Genomic DNA, 21,866 nt, shown 5'->3' with positions numbered 1-21,866 from the left:
TGATGAGGCCTATTTTCTAACAATGCAGCTTTCAGGGCTTAGAATCAATATTTTACATAAAAGTAAATTTTTCATAATGTTAGCTTTGAAAGCCCAAGTGCATTATTAATATCAGTTACAAGAGAAGTGTGAAAAGTGACAGGTTCCATATGCATTTGCTAAAATTCAGTGGAGGTGAAAACTATATGCTGTGCACTGATTGCGCCACAAATCTTCACTGTACTGTCAGCCTCCTGGATCCCTCCTGGCAGGGGGCAAACAACAAGACGATCTCTGTCAGAGGCTGTGTATTTTGCCACCCCTGCTGTGTTTAAAATCCATCACTGCCAACATAGTTCTCTTCTCTGAAACTTTTCTTTTATTGGAGTCTAGAAATCCCATCTCTGTAGTTTAGCTCCTTTGTCCTCACTTTGTTTATGAGTCTCACTGAGAGTGGTCTCTGCTGTCTTGCCTCGCTCTGGCGCTGGCGTTTCTCCTTCTCCTTCCTTTTCCCTCTTCCTCTCTCGGATAATCTCCACCAGCCTCTGAAACTTCTGGTTTAGCTCCTCTATCCCTCCCACCACACTCCCCTCATCCTTTTCTCCATCGCTCTCCAGCGAACTCAGCGACTCGGCCCTTGAATCACGGCCCTCAAACTCGTAAGTCTGCAGTGAGTCATATGGTGGCTGTGACAGGTCAAAGGTGACCTGGTCCAGACGAATATTCAAGAGCTCCTCCATCCTGAGAGGCTGCGGGTTGGTCGTTTCTGTTCTCGCCGGCTCCGCCCCACTTGCCCAGCCTCTGCTGTTGCCAAACATCCCCTCAGGTAAGGGCAAAGACTGTGGGGTCAAATCCTTTCCCTGGAGTCCACACATGTTCAGTAGCTGCACTCCCGCTGGGTGCAGCCCACTGCTGTTAGTCCCATTCATACACGTCCCTCGGCTGTTTGGGTTCAGCGAGCCCACAATGCTGTATGTGTCTCCTTTCAGGTACACAGGAGTGTTTACAGAGCTCATTTGACTGCTGTTTGAATAATTTTGCTCGGAAATGGAGGGAATAGAAGAATCAGTATCAATGTCATCTACGGTGCAGCTCGTGGCTCCAGTGCTGATTTGAGTCTGGGATGACCCCGGTCGCCCCTCTTGTTGGTTTGATGAGAAGCTGGTGTGACTTTGGCATGAAGACTCATTTGGGTCACAGTAGGTCGAATTTGCAACAATGCTGGTGATCGGTGTCGACTCTGGTTCTGTTGATTTTGTCTGGAAAAACAAGGAGATGATTTAAAAAGACACGAAGAGAGAAACGTATGGAATCAAAGGAGTGACTTTTTCAACTTTCTTCCAGTAAACACCACTAAATATTTAATTCTGGACTTGAAACACCCCTGAATTGATTGTTCTGACATCAGTTCATCTATGTGCAGTATGTGGTTTTGAGACGTTTGATCTGAGCAGTATCTTGAAAGACTGGTTGCGTGACTCTAAAAACTTTAAAAATGTTAGTTTCCAAAGGTTTTACTTATTTTTATTTTGAACAGGCTGTGCAGTCTCAGACTCGCACGCCAAAAATAAGATCTTTCTGATATAATCATAAAGGGACACTTAAACATCACATAATCTATCTTAAGGAACTTTTAAACCCTTATGTCCCTGCCAGGGCTTTAAGGTCATCCTCGCAGTTATTGTTAGTTCAGCCCAGATCTCGGTTGAAATCTAGAGGCGATCGATCGTTTGCCTTTGCTGCACCTGAGTTATGGAACAGCCTCCCGATTGGCATTCGGGAGTCTGATTCTATTTTTTCTTTTAAAGCACGCCTTAAAACTTATCTTTTTGAACTTGCCTTTTCTACCCGTTAAATGCTGACTGTTAACTGCGACCTATTGCATTAACTTTTTACTATTCCTTCATTCTTGGTGTTCTCTATCATGCGGCACTGGGTCTGCTATAATCTATGTGCTGCAGTCCATTTTATTAGTGGCTTTCTACTGTGAACATTGTCTGCTGTTCTTATTATATTTGATATTAATGCTCTTAACTGTATTATTTTATTGTTTTTCTGTAAAGCACTTTGGTATGCCTAGGCTTTTAATGTGCTCTATAAATAAAGGTTGTTGTTGTTGTTGTATAATCATTCACTGATTCACAGTTTAAAATAATTCTTAAATGTATCCACTAGTCTTTTACTGGGCCCTCAGATTACCCACTCTTTTAAACTCTTTAGCCAGTTTTCTTCTGATTGGCTACCCTTTGCAAACAGAATATCAACATATTAGGGCATTCTCTTTCTCTGCTATCATACAAAGTCAAGAACAGATAAAATTGTCTAAAACTGAGCATTAGATCAGTTTAAAGCATCAGCCTTATAATGTTTATATTTAATATGAGCGTCACACAGCAGAATGGGTCCCCTACAAGTGTATAATTTCACAGTTAGCTATTAACTTTCATTTAAGTTGGTAATCCCTTATTTGAATCCATATAACTGTTACAACCATTGTTAAATTTCATGTTTTTTTTTCAGCACTCTTGTCTGACCTTAGCTGGGTCCTGATTCTCCTTTGTGCCAGCTGCGATTGCTTCACTGCCTTCATTTCGCTCTGTAATTTTGCTTTTCACCATGCCTTCTGCTTCGAAACTACTGGTGCTCATCTCAGGAGAGTGCAGCACAGGCTCAAAGGTGTTCTGGTTCTGGATGATGAGGGAATTGCTGAAATGACCTCTGGTGAGCCCGTGGGTCAGCTGAGTTAGCTGCAGACCTGCCTCCAGTGGCCCGGCTGGATAATCTCTGAGAACAGGCAGCGTGTGGAGGCCGTAGCAGAAGCGCCCGTAGAGCGGAGCGGAGCCCGGACGTTGTTGAGAGTCCAGGCCTGGGCATGGGTGACGACTCCAGCTGTACGTCCTGGCCCTTGGCAGATTTTGCTGGGTGTACCATCTGCACCAAGAGATAAATGTCAGAGAAGCACACAGTCAAAGACACACACACACACACACTCGTTTTCATATCTTAGTAAGGACATCTAATTGAAGAAATGCTTTCCTTAGCCGCTTAGCATCGTTGTATTTTTACTCAGTTGTATATAGTATTTGTATTCTATTTTTATCTTATTGTATATTATTTTATTTTATTCTACTGTATATAGTATTTCATTTTATTCTATTCTGTACAGTTGTGTACTGTATTTATTCTTATTGTATTCTAATTTTTGCCTCATAACTTTTGCACTGTCCACTTCCTGCTGTGACAAAACAAATTTCCCACGTGTGGGACTAATAAAGGTTATCTTATCTTATCTTATCTTACCCTGACCCTAACCATCAAAAATGAACGCCTAACCCTAAAACTAAACATAACCAAACTGTAGCTTAAAACCACATTTTGAGCCTCAAAAATGCCTTCAAACTTGTGGGGATGTGGCTTTTCTCCCTGTAAGTGACTGTTGGTCCCCACAAGTATAGTGGCATGGCAATTTTCTATCCTCACAAAGATGTCTAAACATGTACACACACCCCCCCCCCCCCCCCCCACCCCCCCCACACACACACACACTTCCTACAAGCCAGGATAAACTTTTATTTTATTTCTGGGATCAGCTCACATGGTTCGGTTGTTGTGCATGTGCTGTATTCTGTGCATGCTCTGCAGCGCTGTAATGTCAAAAGCTGCAGTATCTGCTTCCCCTCCCCCCTCATCGTCATACGATATGATGTTCTCCCTGACATCATCCTCCTCGAAGGTTGAGTGGGAGTCTCGTTTCTGATGGCGCAATGACAGCGAGAGTGCACACACCACTAACGGGCAAAAAAAAAAAAAAAAAAAAGAGACACATGACCATATACTCTTTGGACATTACAGAAGCAACCTGACACAACTGCTCAACGTCTTTAAAAAAAGTGACAAACAACACACAATGTTTAAAGTAGTTCAGAGACTTCAGAGAACTGACCAACCGTACCCAGAAGAGTTGTGACACAGGCCAGCATGGCCAGTAATGTCACCAAACTGAATATAAGAGACGGAGAGGCGGACGGCACGGGAAGACAAACCATGTGTCTCTCCCATCTCCTGTCCCTCTGTCTGCCCCTGTCCTCAGTCTGCATGCCCCCCCGCAAACAGGGACAAATAGTCACGGTGACTGTGCCAGTGTTGGTTAGACCCGAGGCCCCGTCGCGCAGCACGACTGGCACGTAAAGGGTGAGTAAAGATGAGGAGAAGCCAGGCAGGGGCTCTAAGGCTGTCTGCAGCACCAGGCTGGCTGTCACACCTGATAAAGTGGCAGAAAAAAATTAAAAAAAACAAAACACACACACATCATACACGGTCACTGCACAACAAACATGCACCACTTTTGGCTGGTATCAGTTTTCTGGGTTTTGCATGGAAAATAAAAATAGGGCCAATGTTTTCAACCTCCGCTTTCTCTGATGGAGAGGTTGAGGGCAGAGCTGGACTCTGGAGGGATGCTGAAGTGAACCAAAGCGTCCTGTCCTCCTTGATCTCTGTCGATGGCTCGTAAAACCTGAACCACCTGAAGAAATCACAGATGAAAATTCATTGTTTTAATAATACAAAGGAGGTTAGAATTCTCTAAGAAGAAACAAAATAAATCAAAGGATGATTAAAGGTTGAAAAAGCATTTCTGTCTTTCACAAAAACATCTAAATTTGTTCAAATGAAACAATCAAATAAAAATTTCTTATTCAAACGTGTACTTCTAGTTTTATAAGTTTTCTTGTTTTCATTATTGCAGCAAAAACCATTCAATTTAGATTCTGAAATTACCTCCACAGATGTTTTTATTGTTTATAGTGTTTGTCTGACACAGGGGGTTTACAGGAATTAACGATGCGTATGATCCAACATTACTGTTTTTAATTTTAGTGCTGTTCGTTAATGTTCACTGTATAGTGCTGTATTGAATTATCATATTAAATCTCTCTATTATTTTTACATCCCTGATTTTATTTGCAGGCAGTGCTACAGGAGTTAGCAGCGTCAAACTGTAACCCGAAGGCTCTGGATCAAACGTGCTCCTGTGTGTGTTTTCTCTACACACATGTCAGGATAACTGGTGACTGTGGAACTCATGGAACATGAGTCTGACTCTAGTCCAGCCTCTACAACCTCCGGATGCACATTTTCCCCCTGTTTGCACTTTTACATAGAAACTTTCTCACACTTAAATGGTAGCGGGGAATAAAGCTCTCCATCTGAATTGCCATTTCATATCTGCACTCTGTGCATGTTCTGAAAAGTTCTTCATGCTTTATCTTTCAGTTGCAATGAACTGTGTAAAATGTGTAAAAGAAAAGAAAAATCTGAATGCAATGATTTGCAAACCTCACAAACTCCCAGTTTATTCACAAAAAACGTAAAAACGTATAAAATGTTTAAAAAAACAACAAGAACGCAAAAACAAAAAGAAAGCATTTTGAGAAGAAAAAAGACAATTTTGAATTTTACAGCAGCATAAAATGTTTACCACTGTGTAGCATCCCCTCTTCTAGCAACAGTCTGTAAACGTCTGGGAAATGAGGAGACGAGCTGCTGGACTTTGCTGATAGAGGATTTTAGCTGCTCAACAGTCCTGGGTTTTCTTCTGTTTCATGATGCAAAAAATATTTTCAGTTGGCAAAAGATCTGGACTGCAGGCAGCCCAGTTCAACACCCAGATTCTTCCACTACAAAGCCATGCTGCTCTGCATGCAATATATGATTTAGCATTTTCTTTCTGGCATCTTTTTCTGGTCTTTTTTTGAGGCCTTCCCTGAAAAAGACGTCATCTGAATTTGAGCAGATGTTGCTCTAAAACCATCATCAGCATCAATGGTGTCTTTCCAGATGTGCAAGCTGCACTTGCATACCATCAGAGACTCAGGCCTTTGAAATGAGCATTGGTAACAGGCAGGTTGGTCTCTTTCCTTTTTAGTTACAACGTAATTTTTATTTAGAAAAAAATAGAAATTTGTTAATTTGTTTGGAGAACTTTAGCTAAATCAGTGAAACAGAATAGACACATATGTATATTAAAGAGTGATGGCCGTGATCTGATTGTGGTATAAATTGCTGAAGGTACACATTACAGTTTCCTGGTTCTATGAAGGAGTATTTGGTGCCTCACTGTGTTACCCTCTGATGTACTGGCTACTTGTCCAGGGCACGCTCAACATCTTGCCCAAAGTCAGCAGAGATAGGCTTCAACTGCCCTGCAACCCCAATTGGATTAGAAAATGAATGGATGGATGAGTGATTTTATTTAGCCTATTGTTTTAAATGTGCGCTTCATCCATGAAAAGCACTTTATAAGATTGTTTTGTAACTGCCCAATAAATCAGGTTTATTATTTGTCTTATTATAAAAGCAACCAGCCAGGCAAACACGAGGGAGGCCTTTAATTATGAAGCAGTCACGGGAAACAAAAACTGACCGCTCATTTATTTCTTATAACAGCGAATCAGTTTAAAAAATGTTCAGAATTAAATTAGATCAGAGCTGCAATTGTTACTGACTGACCTTTGTTTATTAAAACACACTGCTGCACTAGCTGTCAAGTCAACCAACCAAGAATTACAGCTTTAAAGTCGCACTAATGCTTTGCTTTTTCAAGTTTCCTAATTCCGTGCAACAGAATTAGCATGAAGGTCCACTTTGAAGGAATACCAGTCATCCATATTAAAATTAGGAATCGGTTATTATAATATTTGGAAATGCACTCAGCTACTCGAACGTTTGAGGGTGAGTTTCATCTGAGCTTGTCTTTTTTAATCACAGTGATTTTACTCGTACATAATATTTAATTAGCTTCCTGTTAAATTTCACATTTACTTTACAAAAGCTCCTCTTCCAAACAACCTCCTGGATAATCAGGCCCCATCATAGCTTAAATACTTAATAGTACCATATTATCCTAATAAAGCGCTTTACTCTCAGACTGGAAGCTTAATTGTTGCTTTTTGAATTTCTAAAATTAGAATGGGATGCAGAGCAATCAGCTACCAGAAATGTTCCCGTGGAACCAGCTCCCAGTTTGGAGTCAGACACTCTCTATACTTTTAAGATTTAAACACTCCTTTTTGATATAGCTTATCTCTTAGCTATGCTGCTACAGGTTCAGGCTGCTGGGGGATTTCCCATGATGCACTGACCACTCCTACACTTCCCTCTTTTCAATCCTGATTTGTAACTTCTTTTTCTCTTCAGATAGTTTTTGTTTTGTCTTGTCTGTTGTTTATGCTCTCTCTATGTTATCCTTGTCTCCCATCTTCTTCCCCCTAACTTCGGGATGCCTTTGGTTTTCTCACTAGTTCTTTCTCTGACACTGTTAGGAATCTGGGTGTCTTATTTGACAGCTCATTTACACTTCATAAACAAGTGTCTGCTGTTGTCAGATCCAGTTTTTACCAGCTTCGCCTTATTTCTAAGGCCAGGCACTATATCCCGTATAAAGACCTTGAAAAGCTCATCCACGCCTTTGTAACGTCAAGGCTAGATTACTGTAATTCACTTTATTGTGGTCTCCACTCTTCCCTTTTACATAGATTACAGACAGTTCAGAATGCTGCAGCACGCATTCTAACTAAAACCAAGAAGTTTGCCCACATTACTCCTGTCCTTGCTGATCTGCACTGGTTGCCTGTCAAATATCGTATTCAATTTAAAATTTTGTTGTTTACTTTTAAAATTACCAATAACACTGCACCAAGCTATCTTAAGGAACTTTTAAACCCATATGCTCCTGCTAGGGCTTTAAGGTCATCCTCACAGTTACTGCTGGTTCAGCCCAGATCTCGACTGAAATCTAGAGGTGATCGATCGTTTGCTCTAGTTGCACCGGAGCTGTGGAACAATCTCCCGATTGACATCCGGGCGTCTGATTCTATTCATTCTTTTAAATCACAGCTAAAAACATATCTTTTTAAACTTGCCTTTTCTACCAGTTAAATGCTGGCTTGCTTGCAGTGACCTATTGACCTATTGTATTAAATTCTCTGCTATCTTTCCATTATTGGTGTCTTTTATCATGGTGGTACAGTCTTACCTTGCTATAACCTATGTGCTGCAGTTTACTCTTATTGGTGGCTTTTATCTGTGAACATAATTCGTTACCTTTATGTATTTGATGTTAATGTGTGAACTGTTTTATTTTTTATTGTTTTATGTAAAGCACTTTGGTATGCCCAAGGCTTTTAAATGTGCTCTATAAATAAAGATTGTTGTTGTTGTTGTTGTTAACACCCCCAGCTGGTCTCAGCACACCACAGCCCCTTTACTGACCCTGGTTCTGCTGGAGATCCCTGTTAAAAGAATGTTCTTCCTTTCCGTGTCACCGACTGCTGCTCATAGACCATCCCCGTGATATTGTAAGGTACTTTACCTTTCTACATAGAGAACCTTGAAGACTGTTGTGAATGTGTGCTATCTAAACACTGATAAGATATGTTGTAAATGACGATCATAATTAGTGGAATAATTCATCATACTAATAATAATGTCATTGCAATCGCAAAGTTCCACTGTCAGCAACCATCAAAGGCATATTTTGTTGCCTAATGCAAGCCTATCATGTTTAAAGGCTAATTGATTATGCTAGCATTTCTTAGAACAAAATCCCCTGAGGAGTCCAGAGACAGGCTGGTTCTCCACACACTGGACTAGCCAAAATCTACTTCTTTCCAGCTGTGCAACCATGATCAGCACATGATGGTTGCTGAAAAATGGGCCTCTGCACGCCTACAGAGATGCGCCGTGAAAAATCCTAAAGGATTTATGATGAATTATTTCATTAATCCTGAATTTAATTTACAATATCTCTAATCACTTTTTGTTCTATTGGATTTAAAAAGACAAATGTGCTTTGCTTTCTAAGGGATCCCAAACATCTGAGAGGTAAAAGGTGATCTGGTCTCTACTTCTGTAAGTGGGACAGAAAGTTGCTCAGGCTTTGAAAAACAATCACTTGCGGGAGTTTGAGACAGAATGAACAAAAACAAGAGCACAGTCTGAAGTTAAATGAAATAACAGGCAAAAACAAAACAAGAACGGACCTGACCGGGGGCACTGGAGTCACATACTGACGTCGTGTACTGCCTGTCCAACTCCGGCGCATTGTCATTCTGGTCTAGTGTCTCTATGGCAACCACAACCCTTGACACAAGATTTGGGTTGTCTAAAAAAAAAAGAAAAAAACAAGAGACTGACACTAATGTTAAAAAATTTGCACAGACTTTCTATCATTTTTACTACACACTTTGTATTCTCTACTGCAGGCAGCGCTTTCAGTGAAAGATTACTTTGGTGAGCTCTGCTGCTCTGAGCGCCCGAGGGCAGAAGGTCTGACATACCCCTCTGTGTGGCGATGACAGTGATATTATGCCACTGCTCCTGCTCACGGTCCAGCTCCATCACAGTGTTGATAAAGCCAGTGTCAGAGGCGATGCGGAACAGAGCCTCGGGGTCTGACTGGGGATCGATGGAGTACCTGAGATAAAGTAATAGGCACCATCAAGAATAGGAAGGGCAAAGAGAGCCCTGAGTGAGCGAGCAGGTGACTAAATGAGAGAGTGTTGGTGTGATAATTACCTAATGTTGGTGCTTTGTCCTGTATCTGGGTCCACGGCGTAGACCCGACCGACAGAGCAGACAGGGGGGCAGTTCTCAGAAACATCCAGATGGTACAGAGCCTGGGAGAATCGCGGTGGCTCATCAGCATTAAGGACCATGACCCGGACTGTTGCCTGGTCCTTAAAGGGACCTTTTCTTATGTATCGGGGATCCACTATAGGGTTTGTAACTTCCACTGAGAAAGTATACGAATTACGTGTTTCATAATCCAGGATCTGTTGAACAAAGAATAAAGCAGTTACTCTTTATTTAAGAGCTCTCATATGTGGTTTAAATATGGATCTGCTGTTTATTACTGCCCACATGCAAAACCTCATTATTCATTTATCTCTGAGTGTAATATACGACTTCCATTTTAGACTTTCATTTTTTATCTGGCTTTCATACATTTCTTGGAAATTAATCATCATCCTCTTGTCTTACTACATTCTTTGCAACCTCTTAATCTAAGATTCCAAAGTGCAATAATTATGTTTGAATGTCCAACGCTTTTAAAACGCTTAAAAGTAAAAAGACAACTTCACACTGGCTGCTTTTAACACTTCAAGTGAGCTACAGTTGATTACTCGTTCACTGTTACTCATTAATTGCTCATAGCAGAGCCCGGGGAGTCTGAACCTATCAGCAACAGTGGGAGTTTGAGTGGGGTGCTGAAGTGTTTATCTGCTTATAACAAATTAATTTGCAAATACCTGACCAAAGCACATTTTTTAATCATTTCATTCATTCATTTCATTTATTTATTCATTTTCAGGCACAACAAATACCTATATTGAACATAAAATACACAAAACAAAAAACAAAACTTGCCTGAAAAAGGAGTGGGACGAAGAAAACTTATTAAATCCCACCCCTATACTCACTCATCAACAAAAAAAAACAATAAACTTCCCGCAGCTACGCCCATCATTGCATACAGACCCATCAACAGCCCCGGGCAGATACAAGCATCTAAGCGGCAGCTCGCAACCAACAATTAGAGCCTTCATAACTGAATACAGAATATATAAATTATAAATTGCATTACCACAGGTAACAGGCAGTAATAACTACAAGTAACAGACACACATACATATACATACATATATATCTACACACACAAGTACATATATGTACATACATACGCACACTTTATTTTTTATTTTTTATTTTGGAATCCATACCAGCAATGGTAAGAGGACAGACATTACAGAGCACACTAAAACCCATCATTGAGTATACTGTGACCAGACCAACTGTTTGTAGAGAAATTTAAATCTATGAATATTTTTGCATTGTTTCAATTGTAAACTCAGACTGTTCCAGATTTTCACACCACATACAGACACACAAAAGCCTTTACGGGTTGTTCGAGTTCTGGGTAATTTGAATTCTCCAAAGCCTCTCACATTATAAACCTTTTCTCGAATTTCAAATCTAGTTTGTAAATTTGCCGGTAAAAGTTTAGTAAAAGCTTTTTACAAAATTATATATGTAATCACCGCAAATGTTGCAAATTGGAGATGTTTTTCTCATTATGTGGCTATTTAAGCATAAACACCTACATACGGCTTCAAATAGTAAGCTATTATGAAAATTGGTATAGGCAATAAAGTAAAGCTGCTTTGCACACCTCTGCTGCAGCTGCGTCCAGCCACTCACCTTGTTCAGCACAATGACAGCCTCTTTATTTCTTCCAGTTACGTTGAATATTTCAGCCTCCTCAGTGTCCAGGATGGTAAACTCCAGCTGTGCATTTTCTCCCAGATCAGGATCAGTGGCAGTGAGACGGCCCACCTCCACACCTGGAGCCGCCAGCTCTGATACAGAGAAGGACCACACACCTGCAGGGAGGAAAACAGAGAGTTTAACAGTTTCAGTGCTGCAACTGAATGCTGATGACGATGGCTCAATTTCACGACCAGATTTAAAGGTGCGCTGACATTATTTTCAGAAAGTATAAGTACCGGCTGCTGTAATCAATGAACGGATCCAGATTGCCTACTTATGCAATTCCAGAGTAAGAACTGGGCCACGACAGTCATAGTTCTCAGTGGAAAAATGAATTTCAAGACTCAACTAAAGCTCGTATCACATCCAATAAGGTGAATATCTTCAAAGCGACTGGAAATTTAGTGTGGAATTTTCTCTTTGAGGCAATCTACATTTTCACCTTGCTGAGCCGAGCTGTAGAAAAGGTGACACAGGAGAAACTTTACACCAAAGTGCCTGTACTTCTACTCAAACAAAAATATGAAACTATCCTGAGTTCCCTTCTTTAGTACAGGCTAGTCCAGGCTAATTTAAAAATAGAATTAAAAAACAATGAAAAACACACAATCAGTACGAGGAGCTTTGTTCCACAGCTTTTGGGGCTAAACAAGTGAATGCATCATCCCCTTTTAACAGTAACAGTTAATGAGTCTCTGATCTTAAAGGTTCAGGGGGTTCTGGGTGACATAAGGTATTAGGAGTATTATGTAGCATGTAGTAATTTCAAAGTAATCAGTAAAATCTGAAATCAGAATCTGTAGTGAATCAGAACCAGAGTAATTTTGGACCTCAAGTGTTTGTGCTGTGTTTTGTACAAACTGTAGATTGATGTGTTCCCCATTTTAAAAACCATTCAAGTATCGGAAATATGTCAACGCAGCTAGCACGGTCTTTTGCTATCAACGCTGATACGGACGTTCAAATTAGGCTCGGCAATTTAGACATTTTCTCTTTTCTGACCGATTTTTAAAAATGGTTCGAATGACTTCATTAGGCAAAAACTTTAAACATTTGATGACTCAAACTACTCGAATGCAAAGTTTATTTCCTATCTAAAGAATATCTTAGATCTTTGAACTGATGCACAATTAAGAACCATCCCAGAGCCATCAGTAACATTTTACTGACTGACATTTTTAAACTACAACACAATTGATACTGAAAGCAGTTTAACAGCCCCGGTGCTACACTTGTCTAATAAATCCCATCAGTAATGAAGACAGTAAAAAGACTCTAAAGCCTCAAATTCACTGAGAGTTATTTCCCACTTTGCTTTTTAAAAAGAGAATTACAGAGTTAATTTGTTTTTCTGTTATGTTTAGTTAGGATTAGAGCGCGTCTCTTTAGCAGGCATGAAAGCAGGCACAGCGATCTGAGGCAGGTCTCTTTTACTTGGTGACTTGCACATATCTCGTAATGCTGCGTGGCACATTTAGGGAAATGCTTTCGTTTTAATCAAAGCAGATCTACCTTGCTGATTGTTAATCATTCAATTCCTCCGCATAATGACGAAGATTTAAATATTCCACTCTTGCATTCAAAAACTAAATGAGCCATTTGCGTAAACTGTGGCATTATTGTCAAACTGAAAATAACGACTTGCAGTAAGGGGGGAAAAGATGTAGTCAGATATCAGTAAATAAATAACAGGCTGCTGACATTTGGAAATATTAAATAGCTTCTATAAAACATTGTATTGCAGAACAATTTATCAACGTGAGGAGAAGGGGCTTTAAACATTAAGATGAATAGCGGTAAGCATAGACAGTCTGCGAGATGAAGAAGACGAAAAAGCCAGCAAAGATGAAGTAGTATACGGGGAAAATGCAGTATGTGTCTCAAAGTGTTAGACACATTCTGCAGTGATTTTACTGTCTATTGAAGCAGAAAGCACTGAACTTTAAGATGAAATATTAATAGCATGGAACAGGGAAAAGCTTGGATAAGAAAAGTGGACATGATCTTTCACTCTTCTACGTCAAGCCAGAATCCATTTAAACCTCAGGGACCAAATGGGAGTGTTTATATCAACGTTAATAGTAGTCTTGGCAAAGGTTATGTGATTACAATTGATGCTAAAAACAATGATTAGGAAGAGTGCACAAAACAGAGAGGAGTGGACTGACAAGCTATTTAGCTCGTTTAGGGCTTTAGGTCTTATCTTGAATCTGTCAAAGTGACTTGGACCCAGAGGAGGCTAAAATATCAAACTGCTGTCACAAATGCCACGACAAGATGTTTCATCCTTAGATATCTCACACACACACTTACATCCTAGAGCGACAGATATTGAAAGTAGCCAACAGTTAAATGTTGATCTGCTTACTCCTTCTAAAGTGAGGGGGATTGTCGTTGACATCGCTCAGCCTCACTGTGACGGTCGTAGTTCCCGATAATCCACCAAGATGGCCCCCCATGTCTTTGGCCTGGAGGACGACCAGATACTCATCCTGAGTCTCTCTGTCCATGTCAGGTACCGCCGTCCGCAAAATGCCTGGTGGAGAGAGGAGAGCAGGACATGCAGCAACAAAATCAAAACAGCAACAGATTTCACAGTGACACCGCGCCTCTTTGAATTACCATCAGCGCGAGTCAGATGCACATATTTTAGAATTAGGAAGCTGCACGCATGTAACTTCAGGCCACTTCTGTTTTTGAATAGATCACAGAAGATGCAGGAACACGCAAATGTTCTTATCCATACTGGACATAAGGTGGAAAGGGATACGGCGCACAATATATACAGTGAGAGCAGTGCCAGGATTAGCTATGTGTATTGTAAACATCAGCAGAAGAGTCAGGTTATGAAACAGCTTTTAAAAAGGTTGAGCCGCACTTTGGAAGATATCACAGACCTGTCTGAGGGTCCACAGAGAAAAAGTCCTGGCCGTGAGTAATGGCATACACCAGCCGAGCGCTGTTTCCATATGTTGGATCATCAGCATCTCTGGCTGTGACCTGGATTATTGACGTGCCTGTAGAAGAGGGGAAGCATGATACAGATGACAGGTCAATGGACTCTTGCATATTAAGAACGTTAAAACAGGTGGCTGCTTAATGAGCCATGTAGCAGGAATACTTCACCCAAAAACTGAGCAAATATAACAAATATAATCCAACTCTCTGCTGTCTCACAACACACACACACACACACACACACACACACACACACACACACACACACACACACACACACACACACAAAGTTCCAAAATACATATGCTGTTTGAATAAATACAGATACATTCCCAGTTACAATATTGCTCAATTTCTCTTCTTGAAATGGTGCCAGTAGAAGTGCATTCAGCCACATCCACATTTTGGCAAAAACACGATTGTTTGCAGAGTACTCAGAGAATGAATAGACAGCTGGCGAGGTGATCGAGAAGCAGAAATATTTTTCAAGTATTCATTCTTTCTAGCCTTGATAGCAGGAAGCATAATCTGTATATAAAAGATGGACTGACAAGTCAAATATCCAAATATCTACTTTGAGCATTTTTAAAAAGTTCAAATTTTATAACAGTTTGTGAATGTGGATAATTCATAAAGGTATGAGTAATGGGCAGTGTGTTTCCAACAACAGGATAGCATTAGCTTTTCAACTAAAGGTGCAAAAAAGAATCCTATAACATAGCAACTGTTGATATTTTGGCCAGCTAAGCTGTGCTAAGCAAGCTTATTGTTTTATATGACTTTGTAGCTAACTAGACATTGGATGCTAACTTAATTCCTCTAAAATTGTAAAATTCGATTGTAATGTTAGCCAGCTACAGGCAATTTTCCTTTTAAGCCATTGGCTGGGCTAGCTTTGGTGTTGTGTGATATATTTTTTGGTCAGATCCATATAACTCATTATGTTATTACATTGACTGATATAATTTCCCACAGTTGACTAACAGGTAACAGATAACTTCCGCAAAAGTCTTTCACAGATGCAAAAATTACAATTGCGTTTCTCGACACCTGTTAGTGATGTCTGAGATTTTCCCCTGGCTACAGAGTGAAAAAGACTGTGTCTGTTTTGTTTTTCAGAACAAAGCCTTTGTTGGGTAAAACACTGCTAACATTTGATCACCTCTCAGGAGATTTTGTGTGGTTGCACTGCAATGTTGTTTGCTGCATACCTATGTTGGCCATCTCCGGCACCATGGCAACATAAGGTTCATTGGGGAAGACAGGTGGGTTGTCGTTGATGTCCTGAACTCTGATGATGAACTCAGAGGACGGCTCCAGGGCTCGGCCGGTCTCACGGTCTGTAGCAGTCGCGACGAGACGATACTCATCTTTCTCCTCTCGGTCCAGAGACTTGGTGACATGTATGTTGCCCGTCTTGCTGTCGATCACAAACACAGAGCCCACTCCCTCTCCCTCCAACATGTATTTAGTGCTTCCGTCTCCTTTGTCCATATCCGTGTGCAGCTGGAAAAACAAATACGTACAGACTAAATGGCTGTAACACCTTCATGCAACATTACCTACAGATGCTGATGCAGGTATCACTCTTTAACACTTGCATTTGTTTAGCAGATACCACAAACCTGACTATGTGAAATGAGTGATTTATGCTAAGGCAGGATGGGCTCACTGAATCTAAAATGAATGGCACCAGGTGTGGAAGATACATATGGGACGGGGATGAGTACTGATGCATACAGCTAATTAACTCAATGGACCAAGCATGCCATCGGGGGTTTGTTGAGGGCAAATCCACATCAATGTGGACAGTGGCGCTGCAAATGTCATATATGTATGCTCACAGATGCATTCTGCTAACTCAAGCACTATCCATCTGTAAATCTTTCTGTCTCTTCTATCCATCTGTCTCTTTCCTCCCCTTCTCGTAAATCCATCTGCCTGACTTGCCTTTACCTTATAAACCACCTCGTTTTCCAGTCCTTGTTTTTCTCCATTTTCATCACCTTACCTCGCTTACTCAGAATGCCCATCTGCTCGCAATTCTCCTTCTTTCTCGCTCTCTCCCTCTGTCTGGCTGTTTTGCTCCGTGGTGCAGAATAGTGGTTTGGTATTTAATGGCAGCGAGGATATTAGTGTGAGCTTGATAGGTAAAAGCCCAAACACACAAAAATAGAAAGCTAAAGAGATTACTCAGCCTTCATCACACTGAGCTTTCTGACCGAGAACCTTCACATTTCTCTATCCTCAAGGCCCATCTGCACATGTTCATAATCCACAAGGCTTATTCACAATCTTTGCAGTGGACCTTAGATACTCATGAGAGCCTTGACTTTCAATTGAAGCTGCAACATTGTCTGTTTACAAATGTGCAGAGCAATTGCACACGATTGTTGCCAGGCTTATTCATTTTGTGGCACAAAAAATTGTATGTGCAACACAAAAATAGACAAGTTTAATTGCCTACATAATGATTAACATAGAGTCATTTGTGTGGTTAAGACAGCTGCCCACCTTAAAGTGAGAATATGTGATGGAAAATATTGCACATAAATGCATTTAAAGTGCAGATTTGCACACTATTGTCTGCCCCACAGCACAGCATTCAAGCAGAGATCAAGGAAAAATATAAGATTAGTGTATATTGTGTGTGTATATGTGATGTGCATGTGTTGGAAGGATGAAGTTGGGATTATACATACTCACGATAGCATACCCTACAAATTGCTAGATAAGGGATTCAGGTTTTTTTTTTATTCATCTCTTACCCACCCCCTTCTCCCTCCTTTCTTCTTTAAAGCTAGCTTTGATTTTGATCCCACACTTCACCACGAGAGACATCTTTGTCAGAGTCTGTGCCCACCTCGCTCCCCTGCCCCCCCTTGCTTCCCACTTTCTATCCAGACCTCCTCTCCTCACTGTCTAATTGCTGGCTCAGTCCTGCTGCGCTTCAGTCAGCATGGAAAAACACTCTCACTGTGGGGAAGAAATTTATCCACCCCGTACAAGCAAAGCAAGAAAAAGAGGGAACTGTCTCTTCCAATCCCTTTGTCACTTTCTCTCTCACTCTGTAATCTCAATTTTCCCCTCCTCTCACTCATGCAGTACATACACCTCTGGGTTTATATCTGCTTCACACTGCTTTCCTTGCAAGAGAAATTCTTTCTTCTTTCGCACGGGTGGTGGCACCTGTGATTTGAACTGTTGATAGCTCACCTCAAACCTTGCACCGACAATGGCTTTGACATGATCATCTCTCTATTTCTGGGAAACAAAATGAGCTACCTCTGAGAGAAAACACTGTGCTTCCGAACTCCTCGCAATGGAAGCATGCTTTATTACATGAATATCAACATCAAGACTTTACTTGCAGAGAAATAAACAGTCCCGCGTGTCTATTGATTGCTTTAACACCCCTCCCTGACTGTACCAATAACAACCACAGTGGAAGATTAAACATTTATGAGGTGTATACCGCACTGGTAAGAATCCAATCTAGACTGTCACTATAAAGTATACTGCGAGCTACAAAGTGGTTGGCAGAATTCCCTGTTAGCGTTACAGCTGATATAATCCAACTCTGAGTATGCCGTAGCTGCCAGCAGCTGCATTAGCGTGGAGCTTCTAACTGTGAAGTGCTACAAGTAAACCCCTGGGATTGAATGGTTCAGGTGTGCAGTGGATTAAATCATCTCAGACACTCTTCATGTTGCGACACAGACAGCAGTTGAGGCTTGCTGGTGTGCTGATGGTAAAAACTCAAGTATGTGACTTGACAAGTGGGGATGGTGACGCATAAAGAGTGCGATCTGATCTGTGCCTCACTCTCAAGCATGCAATGGAACATTTTTAACATTGCAAATATGTTTTTTGTTTGTTTTGCAAGCACATGAATTGTAAATTGAGAGAAATTTTTGTAATGCTAAGAAGATAAATATACTTCATTGGGTGAACTTTGTTAGTAATTGGTTGCACCCCCTTTTACCTTTTGAACTGCGTGAATTCTATTTGGTATAGATTCAACAAGGTGCTGGAAACATTTTTCAGACACTTTTGGACCCTATTGACACGATAGCATTGGATGTCATTTGCAGCTGACTTGTCGACTGCACATCCACGATGGGAATTTTGTCACATCCCATCCTACATCTCGATTGGATTGAGATCTGATGACTGTGGAGGCCGTTTAAGTTTAAGATTATATGAGCTTGTGATGCCGTGTCTTATCCTGCTAGAAGTAACTGGGTACACGGTCAGGATATGACATCAAGGATATGACATAAAGGTCATGAATGGACATGGTCAGCAACAATACTCAGGTGGAAAACGGCTTTTAAACAATGTTCAGTTGGTACTAAGAGGCACAAAGTCTGCCAAGAAAATAGCCCCCACACCATTACACCACCACTATCAGCCCGAAGTGTGATACAAGGCAAGATGGAAATTGGGACGCAACGTTTTTCCAATCTTCTTCTTGACAACTTTGGTGAGTCGGTGTGAATTTCCTATTATTCTATATAGCAGTGGCACCTGGTGTAGTCTTTTGCTGCTGTAGCCCATCTGCTTTAAGGTTCAATGTGTGGCACATTTAAAGATGCTCTTCTGCATACATTGGTTGCAATGAGCGCTTATTTGAATTACACTTGCCCTCCTATTAGCTCAAAGCAGTCCAGCCTGTCTTCTCTGACCTACAGTCTCAACAAGACATTTGACCACGTCTACGTGTCTGAATGTACTGAATTGCTATCATATCAACCTAATAAAGTGGCAGAGGACTGTAGATTGTTCACTTTTGTTTTCTTTTTTTGGGGGGGAGGGGCTGGGTGTATTTTCTTAATATACATGGTACCAATATCGAGACATTGTTTTCCTTGTAATATCTTTGTGAATAACATGAGGCAAAATTTGCCATTTTTATAATTAATGTTTTATATGACAGATTTTCCTGCAACTGAATCGCTAGTACTTCAGTATTCATTGGTGACATGCATCCATTAAGAATTGCCAAATGTCAACATAGGCATACACGTAATTAGTTGATGGTACTGGTTATAAACTTAATTTTATACATTTCTGTCTGTACTTCATTAAGCTTGCAAGATATGTCTTTTTGAAAGCTCACTAATTTAAATTCTGAGAAATAAATGCCCAGACAATTGATGCATGTACCAACAAAGGGAGCTTTAGCCAATAGTAGTCTAACAGGCCCAACTTCTGATAAAGTGAATCTCTGAACTGGACCTCGCCACTGTTTATGGTGTTTTTAATGGATTTATATAATCAATAACATGACCTGCTGTGTGAAGTCACTCAAGAAATTTCCGAGGATACTGTAATACATTTTTGGTCCGTTACTTAGCACTAATTAAAAGATATGTGTGGGTGTGCATTGAGTCCATACATTTTATAGATGCAGCTTTGTGTAAGCTGATAACTTAGCACGCCATCTTCTCATCCAAATAACTTCTGGCTCAAAAACTCCAACATTGGCCAGCCTTACTCCTGTGATCAAAATGTGTCCAAAACCATATACGCAGTTTAACATTATCTTTTATTATTTTTAGTTTCCTGTTTTGACTAATAAGTCAGTTAGCAGTGCAATAATTCATAGGTTTTTTATATATACCAAAATCGCTGGCCAAATTTCCTGACAATCTGCTCAGGTGGAGAATTATCCGTTCGCTAAGCTCAACCAAATGTTAGTGGTTGTTTCATTTAGAAAAACAAAACATGTAATAAGAGAGGATGAAATGATAAATGATGAATAAAAGACAGACTAGAAGGAAAAAGAAGAAAATAGGTGGAGGACTGATAGCCAGCCATTGGACAAAAGCCATAAGTGGGAAAGTGATAACACACAGCAAGCATGACAGGCCATCAATTTTATGTTTAATATATTTGGCCAGTCCAAATTAATAGCTTTCAACATTGTTTTCTTTTAAACCCTTTTCTTTTATTAATAGTGGCTAGTTAAACATGTTTTTATGTCGATCTTGTTATTTCTGTACACACACACACACACATACACACACATACACACACACACATATATATATGTATATATATATATATATATATATATATATATATATATATAATAATTACAGGTAATAATTATAATAATTATAATAATTACAGGTAGGAAAATTTTAATGAATCCCTGCTTTGTGTGTAGTATGTTTGTGTGCAGGTTTTAAGCACCGATTTGTGTGTATGAACAGTGAATGAGGCTCAAACAGGAGCTTGGGGACACACAGAGCAGAGGATGAGAGAGGTAATAAATGAAGCAGAGTGGAAAGGTTGTCATTGGGAAATTATTTGGACAAAGAAAAACATGTAAATAAATGAATGCACTGCGAACAGAAAAGATTTATGTAAATACATGTATTGAGCACAGGAGAGATTTCTGTTTGCTCCAATTAAACCCTTTGCGTGGCAATAACTTATCTATAAAAATGATTGCGCTTGCAAAAATATTTGTTGGTTCTCAAAAATAAGGCGCAATTTACATTTATGTTGTAATACAGTGAGATTCAGGTGATTCGCATGTGCATGCTGACTGGTTGTGCCGACAGCTTACCCGTCCAATGAGCACAGGCTCAGGCCCTCTGTACTCCTCAATCACAAAGAACTGGTTCCAGAGCCAGCTCCTACGGCGGCGAGAGTGAGGCAGCAGGTAAGGCTCTGACTGACTATGTTCAGACTCTGTGACCCATTTAGAGAGGCCCCGTAGCCTCTCAGGCTGAACGTCACCGACACCTGTCTCCAAATAGAGTTGAGGCTGGAGAGCGTACTCCTCCTCTGAGCTTGGCACTAGACTGTGATCATTAATTACACCTTCAACCTCTCCATTAGTCAAATTGTTCCTTTTCTCACGGTTCACACTGAGTTCAGAGCTATGTTTAGGTATAAGAGGTTTGGCAGAAGAATCTGGAGGTTTAAGTCTCATGTCGATTTGCTTTCCTGCATTGCTCTTAAAGTCAGAATCATTAGGTTTGCCGTCATTTAGTTGAAAAACCACATTTGGCAGAGTTCTTGCATCACTCTCTGAAGCCTGTACATGGCTTTCCAATTCTTTGAGTCCAATAAAAATTTTGTCCAGGGACTTTGGATGATGTAAAACTTGTTGCTTTTTGTCTGATATTACTTGAGAATCCGGCTCCTCCTCTGAAAGGCCGACAGCCTCTGAGATGCCGTGTCTTTCCCATTTGCAGAATAAAAGAAAAAGAAGCACAACATGTGCTGCCATTGCTGAGGTTCACCGATCACTTTGTCTTGTGAAGTGGCTGACAAAGGGCTGATCAGCTGCCGGTTTTTATGATGGTTTATTTCCAGCATGCCTTCGTCCTGCCCCTGCTTCGGTTCTTCCGCCCCTCTCCCTGGTGTTTGTCTTCATTTCGGCTTCTTTACTCAAATATTCCCATGCAGTGCACATGCTGCAGAGGATCACCTGAGAGAAGACATAATTAGTGCGATCTTGACTATATTCATTATTATGAGAAACAAGTGCTTTAAGATACAGAAGTGAAAAGACACAAAAAAGTCTGCCATCACACTCATTATATGAAGACGACATTTATTTCAGGACATATTTAAAGATA

General features: G+C 40.5%; 1 protein-coding gene across 1 annotated transcript; it reads right to left on the bottom strand.

Annotated features, from left to right (window-relative positions):
• Positions 1–368: 368 nt before the first annotated feature.
• On the bottom strand, positions 369–21,535 carry LOC146607539 (cadherin-7-like). The gene is made up of 13 exons (XM_085348772.1): positions 20,846–21,535; positions 15,477–15,771; positions 14,205–14,324; positions 13,676–13,843; positions 11,239–11,420; positions 9,556–9,812; positions 9,318–9,454; positions 9,021–9,142; positions 4,387–4,504; positions 3,932–4,240; positions 3,575–3,767; positions 2,514–2,910; positions 369–1,238 (listed from the first exon to the last, which is right to left on the bottom strand). The coding sequence occupies exons 1-13, from the start codon at positions 21,512–21,514 to the stop codon at positions 369–371; spliced, it is 3,837 nt and encodes a 1,278-aa protein (XP_085204898.1). The 5' UTR covers positions 21,515–21,535.
• Positions 21,536–21,866: the final 331 nt, after the last annotated feature.

The sequence above is a fragment of the Diplotaxodon limnothrissa genome, linkage group LG23 (genome assembly GCF_057381915.1).
Source record: "Diplotaxodon limnothrissa isolate DT_005_m linkage group LG23, D_limnothrissa_male_GT1.1, whole genome shotgun sequence".
NCBI classification, from domain to species: Eukaryota; Metazoa; Chordata; class Actinopteri; order Cichliformes; family Cichlidae; genus Diplotaxodon; species Diplotaxodon limnothrissa.
This window is presented reverse-complemented; position numbering and strand designations above follow the sequence as displayed.

What these genes read in the sequence shown, in the direction of transcription:
- LOC146607539 (XM_085348772.1), bottom strand. Translation starts at nt 21,514, where the DNA reads ATGGCAGCACATGTTGTGCTTCTTTTTCTTTTATTCTGCAAATGGGAA. An exon ending in GCCGGAGATGGCCAACATAG is followed by an intron (nt 14,325 to 15,476) that starts GTATGCAGCAAA and finishes CCTCTTCTACAG; the next exon opens with GCACGTCAATAATCCAGGTC. An exon ending in ACTCCAGTGCCCCCGGTCAG is followed by an intron (nt 4,505 to 9,020) that starts GTCCGTTCTTGT and finishes TGATTTCTTCAG; the next exon opens with GTGGTTCAGGTTTTACGAGC.